This window comes from Otolemur garnettii, unplaced genomic scaffold, assembly GCF_000181295.1.
Source record: "Otolemur garnettii isolate 467f Iridium unplaced genomic scaffold, OtoGar3 scaffold00003, whole genome shotgun sequence".
In the NCBI taxonomy this organism is placed as follows: Eukaryota; Metazoa; Chordata; class Mammalia; order Primates; family Galagidae; genus Otolemur; species Otolemur garnettii.
Window position 1 is genome coordinate 1,192,909 of NW_003852398.1, and position 11,398 is coordinate 1,204,306.

The 11,398-nt window shown below is 39.4% G+C and overlaps 1 protein-coding gene across 1 annotated transcript; it reads left to right on the plus strand.

Annotated features, from left to right (window-relative positions):
* The first annotated feature begins 1,280 nt into the window (after nucleotides 1-1,280).
* THOC3 (THO complex 3) lies at nucleotides 1,281-10,307 on the plus strand. Its single transcript, XM_003781920.2, has 6 exons — nucleotides 1,281-1,640; nucleotides 2,340-2,496; nucleotides 3,826-4,030; nucleotides 8,152-8,313; nucleotides 8,431-8,531; nucleotides 9,709-10,307. The coding sequence occupies exons 1-6, from the start codon at nucleotides 1,302-1,304 to the stop codon at nucleotides 9,870-9,872; spliced, it is 1,128 nt and encodes a 375-aa protein (XP_003781968.1). The 5' UTR covers nucleotides 1,281-1,301; the 3' UTR covers nucleotides 9,873-10,307.
* Nucleotides 10,308-11,398: the final 1,091 nt, after the last annotated feature.

Below are 11,398 nucleotides of genomic sequence, written 5' to 3' on the forward strand. Positions count from 1 at the left end.
TTTGCAATAGGGAAAGAAAGGAATCTAACTTCCTAAGTTCTTTCTGAGAACCACGTTTTACATGTAGACTCATTTAGTATTTAAGACCTTGTGACACTTCCTTATATGGCTGGTGAAACTGTAGATTGTTAGAACATCTTCAAAGGTGTTTTGTTTTGACAATATCTATCCAAATAAAAGAGTGCAGATGTGCACATTGAAGTTTGTATAGGGATGGTCACTGCAGTATTGTTCTAAAAGCAAATTAATTAACGGGCATCAGTTGAATGAACTATTACATATTCATATAATTAAAGACCATAGCCATTAAGAAAAATAAAACATCTGCATATTCTGATAAATGATTTCTTATATATTTATCATAGAAAGCAATTTATGTAAGGAATGCTACCATTTTTGCAGGGTAGGGGAAGAAGGAAGGTTATACACACGTCTCTATCTCTGCCAAAGTGCTTATTTACACTGTCTAGAGTGCCACACAGGATATTTAACGATATTTTTTCAGAAGGGGCGTTTAAGGACACGAAATGGAGGGAAACTTTTCACTCTATACCCTTTGCACAGTTTATATTTGTTACCAAGTGCACGTGTTACATTTAAAAAAACAAAAGATTCATTTCTTAACAAATTTGCTACTGCCTCCTCACCACCGAACACCTCCTAAACCTCACATCTTATCTTCAGGGCTTTGGCTGAGATCACCGCGAGTTTCTTCTCCAGCAAGAGTCTTCTGGGTGTCTGGTTTAAGAGAGATGTGAGAGGTAGGGCATAGGTGGTGGTGGGAGGAACAAACAGGTGGACATTTAACTTTTCATTCTCCATCTTTTATGTTTATTTTTGCATTTACAATTATGGACATGTAATATCTTTTAAAAACAAATAATTTGTTTTTATTAAAGAAATCTCCAGACCTCACCTCTACACCCCACCTACCTCTAGCCTAGCCTTTTTCGTAGAACAAGCCCACGGTGGTCCACACCCAGCTAGAAGTCAGGACGTTGAGCTTTAGGAACAAGCTAAGGAAGGGAGCGGGCAACCTTACAAAAAAGGTATTTTAGAGATACGTAAGCTGATGAGAAGATTAGCATTGGTTCCTTTACTCAAACAGAGATAGAATATATATACCAAGGAGCAGGTAGGGGAGGAATAAGGACACTAAAATACAGTCATCTTTAAGAGTAAAGTGAAATTCTTAGGGTTTGAAAGGTCAAAGGCGCATGCGCACTACCCGCCGGGATTTGCAGTCTCTTCCGGGCGAGCCACTGTGCGGCCGCAGAGGGAGCGGCGGCTCGTTCGAGCGCATGCGTTTGGCGGCGGCGCCAGGCCTGACGGTCCCTAGGTGGCCGGGCAGCGTACGCGTCTGGGGACCCAGCATGGCGGTGCCCACAGCGGCCATGGGGCCGTCGGCGCTGGGCCAGAGCGGTCCTGGCTCGATGGCCCCCTGGTGCTCAGTGAGCAGCGGCCCGTCGCGCTACGTGCTCGGGATGCAGGAACTGTTCCGGGGCCACAGCAAGACGCGCGAGTTCCCGGCGCATAGCGCCAAGGTACACTCTGTGGCCTGGAGCTGCGACGGGCGTCGCTTAGCCTCGGGGTCCTTCGACAAGACGGCCAGCGTCTTCTTGCTGGAGAAGGACCGATTGGTGAGCTGCCGGGGCCCGTCTCAGGCTAGAGAAAGGGGCTGTGATGAAGCTAGGTGTGGGGTTGAGGGAGAAGGGAGTGGGCGGACAGAGCGCGTAAGAGGAGAGCGGGATTGAGGAGAGGAGCGGGGCGGAGCATGGAGGAAGTGTGGAGAGACTAGGGGGAGTGATGGGGTGTGTGGGCGTGACCAGGCGGAGTGCCCTGGCTGGGGTCGCGAGAGGTGAGGAGAGAAAGACTGGAGATGTATAGGAAGTGTTGCAGTGAGTTGTGGGGATGGGAGGGGGAGCAGTGGGTGGGAAGGGAGGAACGGTGTGTTGGTGAGGAGTGCCCAGGTACTGTTGTGTTGGGGGGGCCCTGTGGTGGTGAGTTGGGCCCTTTGGAAGTGATAGGATGTCCTGTGGGAATGAGCAGGTGGGCTGGGACTTTGGTGGTAGAGTAAAGGTGGAAAACCAGGAAGGCCAGGGAGGACTAAAGAGTAAGTGCACTGGGGTGGAAGCTCAGAATGGTTCAGGGTCACTAGGGAGGAAGATGGGGGAATATTGGGAAGAGTTTGGAGAAAGGACTTGGAAGGATTGGACTCTTTTAAATTATCCAGATAGATCTTTGTTGGTCCTTAGATACCTTGTTTTGAATAAAGTTGAAAAGTTACATGTGAAGGCAGGTACATCTGTGTGAAGTGACATTTGGACTTTGTTTTTCAGGCCAAAGAAAACAATTATCGGGGACATGGGGATAGTGTGGACCAGCTTTGTTGGCATCCAAGTAATCCCGACCTTTTTGTCACTGCATCTGGAGATAAAACCATTCGCATCTGGGATGTGAGGACTACCAAATGCATTGCCACTGTGAACACTAAAGGTGACTGTTCAGAGAGAGGGCAGTGGGAAGATGAACTACTTTTATTTATTCAACAACCGTTTGTTGAATATCTTCTCTGTTCCCTATCGCCACAAAAAATTTAGAAATTTGCCAAGTGCAGAGTTGTGTGCCTGTAGCTCAGCAGTTCTCAACCTGTGGGTCGTGATCCACAGGAAGTGTATTAAAGGGTTGCAGCTTTAGGAAGGTTGAGAACTACTGCTGTAGTCCCAGCTACTCGGGATATACTAAGGCAGAAGGATCGCTTGAGCTCAGGAGTTCAAGGTTGTAGTTAACTATGTGCCATTGCACTCTAGTCTGGGCAGCAGAGCAAGACCCTGTCTCAAAAAAATAATAATAAATATAAATAAATAAATAAAATAAAAGGCTAAAGTCTCAATGGTCTTGGTAGTTTAGGAGAAAATGACCAGAAAGTTGTGCAGTACGTTTATAAGCTGTGTTCTTACCAGGTATTATTTTATAAATCTTGAGGCCATGGTTTATGTGTCATTAGAAAAGCAAATAGTCACAGAACCATGATACATGAAAATTTTGAAATGCATCCTGATACATTTTAAATTGTGTCATAAATGCTAAAACGTCAAAAAATAATCATTTTAAGACTATAAAGTTGATGACATTTTTATTCATGTGTTCTGTGTGGGCTACTGGACTTTGTTGACAAGACTTGTACCTGGAGGCAGAATGGTGTAGTGCTTTTGCCAGGTTTAAAACTGGTGATGCATAAGTGATTTCGGTGATACATAGGTGAACATTAAAAACCAGTTATATATGTGAATATTTTAATGTTTGCTAGCAGAAAAGAACTAGCTCATAAAATTTATTGTTAAATTGAAACTAAATTTATTTAAATAAATTTTTGAATCATTTTAAGAACTTGAATAAAGAGAAGTATAGGTGTTACATGGATAGGCTGAAAATTCTGAAGGTGTCATGGAAATGATCAGAATTTGAGAAATGCTAGAGTAACAGAGAATAGGGGGCTTTCAGGTCAAATCTGGGTTTAAATCTTGGTAAGTGACTTCATAGCTTTGACTCTTTGGCAGATCTTATCTTCTGTATCTTAATCTATAAAATGGGGATAATAAAGGGTACTTTAGAGAAGTATTGTAAGGACCAGATGGGGAAATTTGTAGACGAATGGGCTGGACTTACAGTTGATAATGCAGAAGTGATAATTCTCGTTCATTGATTAGGTACTTTATGAACGAGCTCTGAAGATAGCTCTGGTCTTCTTTCTAGGATAGCAAAATAAACTCTGGAGGATTATGAGCAAACAGATTATCTTGCTGATTGTATCTGGGTTCCCAGGAGAGAACATTAATATCTGCTGGAGTCCTGATGGGCAGACCATTGCTGTAGGCAACAAGGATGATGTGGTGACCTTTATTGATGCCAAGACACACCGTTCCAAAGCAGAAGAGCAGTTCAAGTTTGAAGTCAATGAAATTTCCTGGAACAATGACAATAACATGTTCTTCCTGACAAATGGCAATGGTTGTATCAACATCCTCAGGTGAGGGGATTGGCTTAGGGGATTATCTATTTTTTCGCTGGGTGCTATGATGGATACAGAGATGAGTTAGATGTGAGGAGCTTAAAAGGTAAAGAGTAATAAAGAATCCTAACCTTTATTAAACACATTTGACTTCATAAGGACTTCTCAGGGATTGATGGTATGTTTCCCATTTAACAAATGAGGGTCTGAGGTTGAGAGTAAGTCATTAGTCAGCTGGTGGGCACTAGAACAGGATGCGCCTTGAAGCATGGCTCATTTGTACCCTTTAAAGTTTTAAATATCACTCTGCTTTTGGGAAAGCCATCCCCAACCCTTATCCCCCCAGATTAGAGTTAGGTTAGAGGTTTATTTTATGTACTTCGTTGGAAGCACTTTTCATTCTGTATTTTACTTGCATATTTACTCGCTTATGTCTTAGATTAGACTGTGTTTGCCTGTTTACTGTTGAATCCCTAATGTCTAGCCGAGTACCTGCTACACCTAGTAGGATCTCATTAAATATTTCTTCTCTAAATAAATGAAATTGTAGAATTGAAATTCAAGTCTGTTCAATTCTATTCTTTCTACTACTACAGATGAGCAGTGCAAAACAGAGTTTGATAGGTTATGTGATAGAAGGCCAGGAGTTTGCAATGGAATTCCAAGGAAAGAACATATCACATTGACTGTGGGGGTTGAAAGAGGGAGCTTCTGAAGTTGATCTTGAAAGAGAATTTTAAAAGTCAGCAAAGGGAACTACACACTCAGCAAAACAGGTATTGAGTAAGCATGACTTACTTGGAAAGTAGTTAGGTCAGAGGAGTTGGGGAGTGGCGGAAGATAGGGGATATGAAGAGAGGACGTGATAATGGGAAGGTAAAGTCAAAATGTAATTTTGGACAATTATAAAAGGCCTTGAATTTTATGCTTACTATCTTGGATGTTATTTTGTAGGCAGTGGGGGATTCTGTAACTTAAAAAAAGTTTATTATAAAACAGATTGACAACTGTGTAAAAACAGATGTGTAGCTTAATGAACTATAATATATTTAACACTGCGAAACCCTATAGATTTGAGAAATAGTTCTTTTCCAGCCACCCCAGAAGCACATCCATATGTTTTGTCCTAATCACAACTCATTCCCTCAAAAATAAACACTATCTTGACTTTTATGTTAGTTTTATCTGCCAGTGTCCATCCCTGGATACTTTAGTTTTGTTCACTTAAAAAAAATTGATAGGTTTTTAAAGTCTGTGAAACTACTAAAAGAAAGGGATGGAAACCTTCTAGTCTGTTGAAAAAACAGACTGATAACCTGTGGAGATTCTCCTAGTCTGAAATTTGGTGATTCCTTATGCTTATTTACTTGTTGGAATACTTTATAGAGGAACTTTCATCTATTTGGTTATCCGGTAATATAGTATATCTAGGGAATGCAGGATAAATTCTTGGTTCTTTGTGTTTGGCTTTACATAATGAATTAGTTCTCTATCACCTCCAATGATAAGGGGCTTTTTAGGGGTCATTATTGACCCATGTATTTAAACATAGTTGATGTGTTCCAGTCTATTGTAATTGTCATGCTTATTGAAGCACAGATTACCATTTTTTTTGGTCAGTGAGAGCCTCTTCACATTGATTCTTGAGCCCTTTATTTTTTCTTTCAGTTTAGTATGAGGGTACAGGGTACAACTTACATTGTTTGCATTTGTTAGGTAAAGTCCAAGTTGTAGTTGTGCCCCTCACCCAGGGGGTATGCCACATACCCTTACATTGTGGCTGTTAGGTAAGAGCACACAAATCCCCTTCTCTCCTCCCCAGTACCTCTCTCATGCCCCCTGCCCCCAACTTGAGTCTAATTGTGTTTTTTTCTTGTATGGGTGTGTATTTGTTTGTCTACTGGTTTCACATTAGTATTGAGTACATTAGACACATGCTTTTCCATTCTTGTGATACTTTGCTAAGTAGCATGTTCTCCAGCTACATCAGGTTAAAACAAAAGATATAAAGTCTCCATCTGTTTTTATGGCTGAATAGTATTCCATGGTATACATATACTGCAGTGTATTAATTCATTCATGAATTGATGAACACTTGGATTGATTCCGCATCTTGGTGATTGTGAATTGAGCTGCAATAAACATTCTAATGCATTATGTCCTTGTGGTAATGGGATTGTGGGATCAAATGGAAGATCTACTTTGAGTTCTTTGAAAATTCTCCATACTTCTTTCCAAAGAGTCTGTATTAGTTTGCAATCTGACCCACAATGTAAAAGTGTTCCCTTTTCTCCACACCCTTGCCAGCATCTGCAGCTTTGGGATTTGTTAATGTAGGCTCTTATCACTGGGGTTAGGTGATAGATATCTCAGGGTGGTTTTAATTTGCATTTCTCTGATAATTAGGGATGGTGAACATTTTTTCATGTGTTTGTTGCTTGAGCCCTTTTTTTTTTTTATATATAATCCTGTAGTCTTCTGTTTCTTGCTGTCTAGTATGATAAGATGTACTAAGTTTATTTTATACATTTCCTCCCCAGACCTTTATTTAGAAAATGATCCAAGAAGCCTAGGAAATGATATTGATACTAGGAATGTCCATTGCTGCTGGGTTGTTCATTGTTTCTAGGTATTTCCAGTAGACAGCTAGGAAATATCTGTTTATATTTTTAAAGGTAAAATACCTTGAAAATGCATACTGATAACTTCCTGTTAAAATTCAGGACTGTAGGTATTTTACTAAACCTCTTCTATATTACAAATATATCTCTTACCTTACAAGCTGAGTATTCTAGTTCTGAAGGTTAGAGGGCATCACAGAATTCTAATATCCCATGGTTACTTACTACCTTTATCCCATCTTAAACATGTAAATGTTCCAGAATGACAATACTGCTTCTGTTACCATCAATGTGTACTTAAGACAGAAAAAACATTTTGCTTTTTGCATATGCTTTCCCATTCTTCCCCCAATAAATAGTATTATACTATTAAAAAATAGTACTATACTGGGTCAGACAAGTAAGTTTGCAAACTCATCCTAGAAAAAGTACTTTAAAGGGTAGACTAGGTGCTGGTGTCAGTGCACAGCTTTCCAAGGGAAGTACTTTGAAGGTTATCCTAGTGATATTTAGCAACGAGGTATGTAGCACTTTTTCTAGGATGAGTTTCCAAACTTAATTGTCAACCTCATATGTTGTCAGAGTGTGTAGCTATCACAATTAGACCCTCCCTTTAAACCATACATAGTTTCTACAAGAAACTGTATATTTAATATTCATCACTACTACTTTTGCTCATAAGTTTAGTCATTTTGGTTGCCAGATCTCTGGTTAAGATTCCTCAGGAAGAGTTCATTAGAATATTATTCCCAGAGTTCTTATTATAACTTATTTATATACTTACAAAACTTACAGATACTTTATTGTGCTTCTAGTTGTATTTTAACATTTGATGTTCAGCTTTGCTGCATGTAAAAATCCTTGACTGATATTTTCTTGCTTGTGTATCTTTTTTTTTTTTTTTTTTGTGAGACAGAGTCTCACTTTGTTGGTAAAGTGCTGTGACATCACAGCTCACAGCAACCTTAAATGCCTGGGCTTAAGTGATTCTCTTGCCTCAGCCTCCCAAGTAGGTGGAACTATAGGCACCTACCACAATATCCAGCTATTTTAAAGAGACAGGGTCTCACTCTGGCTTGAGCTGGCCTTGAACCTATGAGCTTAGGCAGTCCACCCACCTTGGCCTCCCAAGTGCTAGGATTATAGGTGTGAACCACCACGCCTGGCCCTTGTTTGTGTATCTTAAATAGAGTGCTTCATTTGTTTTGGGCATAAAGCGTCACTGTCAAAAAGTCTTATGATAATAGAGTTTTCTTTTTCTTTAAAGAAAATTCTGTATCTTGATGTTAGTTGGTTTATATTCTCCTGTATGTGTTACACTTTTATATTTTATATTCTCCTGTATGTGTTACACTTTTTCAATATGTAGTTTGAAACCTTTTTGTTTCAGGAAAATTGTCTTGAATTATAATTTTCAATATTGTTCTATTGTCTGTCTTGATTTCTTCTTCACTGTCTTCTGTTGTTGTGAAGCATCACAGTTGTCTTCCCCAGTTTGATTGCTGTCTTGTTTCTCAGCTACCCAGAACTGAAGCCTGTGCAGTCCATCAATGCCCATCCTTCTAACTGCATCTGTATCAAGTTTGACCCCATGGGGAAATACTTTGCTACAGGAAGTGCGGATGCTTTGGTCAGCCTTTGGGATGTGGATGAGTTAGTATGTGTTCGGTGCTTTTCTAGGTAAGTGATCTGCCCAGCACTTTCCTTGTTAGGTAAATTAATTTTATTTTATCCTGGGTGAAATTGTATGTTCCTCATATTGGATAATTCTAATGTCTCCTATTCACTCCATAATAGGCTGGATTGGCCTGTGAGGACGCTCAGTTTTAGCCATGATGGAAAGATGCTGGCATCAGCATCAGAAGATCATTTTATTGACATTGCTGAAGTAGAAACAGGTAACTTAATGAGAATCTTCTGTTTTTTACCTGTGGTCAACAGGACTTCTCTTGTCATGTGTTTTCATCTCTGCACGTTACTACTTCACCAGCTATCATAAATCAGTTGGTTTCCTTAAGGCAGGTTAGTTTGTTTGATATTATGACCATTACTGCCAGGTAATGAGGGGGCAGAGACGTAGGAAGGAAACAGGCAGGACTGAGGAAAGTGATTTAGGAAACTGTTTCATATTCTGTTAACTTTTAATTCTTCTACTATAATTAAATTTGTAAAATACAGAGGAGAAAGAGAAAAGCATTGCCTGTGGTCCCACCATCTAAATACAGCTTTTTTGAATGTTGTGGTATATTTTGTTTTATTTTTTACCTGTGTATGAACTTGAAAAAAACAATTTTTATAATTTAAGGAATTATCAAAGTTTTACTTTAAAAAACAGAAGTGGAAAATAAAAATTCCGAGAGTACTCATTTTACATAAGAATGTCCTCAGCTTTATTTTTTAGTGTAGCTTTATTGTTTTTGGAAATATGTGATATTCTTTGTGAGATAAATAATATAGAAAACTTCCTAGAAAAAGTAAAAAACTTCAAATTCCACTTTTTTTTTTTTTTTTTATTTGTAGAGACAGAATCTCACTTTATTGCCCTTGGTAGAGTGCACTGATATCACACAGCTCACAGCAACCTCCAACTCCTGGGCTTAGGTGATTTTCTTGCCTCAGCCTCCCAAGTAGCTGGGACTACAGGCACCCGCCACAATGCCTGGCTATTTTTTTGTTGCAGTTTGGCCAGGGCCGGGTTTGAACCCACCACCCCGGTATATGGGGTTGGCGCCCTACCCACTGAGCCACAGGCGCCACCCAAATTCCACTAAAGAATGCCTCTGTTGATAACATTGCAGTGAGCACTGTGTAGCTATCCAGCCATGCAAGTGCCTTATGTAAGCCCATGGTACCACAATGCAGCAATAGGCTCCTACTCAGGGATTTGCTTTTAAGTTAAACCACCCACTGACCTGTAGCTTCTCTGTGCCTCAGTGTTCTCTATAAAATGAGGTAATTTATCTTTCCTGTCTCTTTAGGATAATTAAATGGATTAAATGAGTTAATATAGGTATAAGTACTTAGAATATGCCCAAATTAAGGTGTTGAGTTGTTTCTCTATGTTGACTTTTATAGGAGACAAGCTATGGGAGGTGCAGTGTGAGTCTCCGACCTTCACCGTGGCTTGGCACCCCAAAAGGCCACTGCTGGCATTTGCCTGTGATGACAAAGATGGCAAATATGACAGCAGTCGGGAAGCCGGAACTGTGAAGCTGTTTGGACTTCCTAATGATTCCTGAGATGAGGTCGTAGGGAGAGGAGGCCCTGGCAGAGGGCTTTCTTTGTCCATTTAGTTTAGTCTGTTCTCTTATAGTTGGAGGGCACCCTAAACATGTAAGTTGATATAGATTGTAACAGTCTTTTGTTAGCCTGTCCATTCTAACTGCTTTCCTTATTGTTTGTGTTGGCTATTTCCATTCTTCCCTTTCCGGCATCAGTTAGCTAAGGAACACTCTACAGTATGGAGAATGACCCCATCATATTTGTCCTTGGGACCTCCTGTCTTCTTCACTTAGGGGTATATGGTGGGTTTTGTTGAGCTTGACAGTACTTGGACTGTTTAGAGGAAGGGCTTAAAGCAGGGTGGGATAGGCATGGAGGGGTTTTTCATAACTAAAAAAGAAATATATAACTTCAAGAATTGAACATTTAATAAAACTGTCCTTTTAATTATGAGACTTCTAAGATACTTAAAATTATGGTACTATTGTATTCTTATATTGCACTTTGTATTTTTTTAAAATCTTAAAATAGAGTTAAATGTTATAATTCTGTTGTTTAACATCCTAACCAAAAACACTATGAAATGTGGGGACAAAGCTTAAAGTACATGGGCTAGAGCAATCCTTAAAAGTCATCAGATGTTTACATGAATGTGTATGTATATGCCTGGCCTCATTCTACAAAGGAGTTGTAGACAACAAATTTATGGCAAACATTGAGAAAAGTAGTGAGATAAATAAGAAATGCAAAATCAGGATAAGATAAATAGAAATTAGAAAGTCAAGACTGGGGAATTTAAATTGAAATGTGTAAGGAATAATGGCTAATTGAATGATTGAACTAAAATTTTGGCTTGGGGTCCCTGTTGGCAAAGCGAAGTGGAGGATAAGTCAGTTGATTCTTATTAAATAGAAAAACACATGCCAGTTCCTCGTGGAAAGCAAAGCTTAATTAGTTCTTACCTTTAAAAAATGGCTTATATAGTGGGTTGTTACCTATAAGAAAACAAAATAGAAATATACCTTAGTAAGTTGTAGAAAATTCTGGGTAAAGGCAAGCAAAAAGAAAAGTCATATTCCTAGGATCAAGTAATACATTTTGATGTATATCCTTCCAGAAGTTTTTCTGTGCCTGTATTTATGTATAAAGACATGTTTATCTTCATAAAAATCTTGAGGGGTAGACCAATCAAGTATGACAAGATGAATTAGGCGAGGTGCCCAGTACCATGTTGGGAAATATAAACACTTAGTGAGTCTTAATAGACATTTTTAGTTACTGGGCATTCCTTAAATGTCTGGTACTGTAATAAGCAATTTACATCAGCTGTTACTCAGTTTTTGCAACAGCTTTTTGATGTGGGTGTTATCAACACTTTACTACCTCAGGGAGTTTAACTTGGTGTTACTCATCAAGTGACCATATTCAGACTGAGGTTTGCTTGAAGGCCTGTGTAGTTTGTATTGCAGTGGGCTACTCTGTTTCTGCCAACGTTGCCATTCCCACTTCACAGATGAGTAAACCTTGACTCTAAGTCCACTGT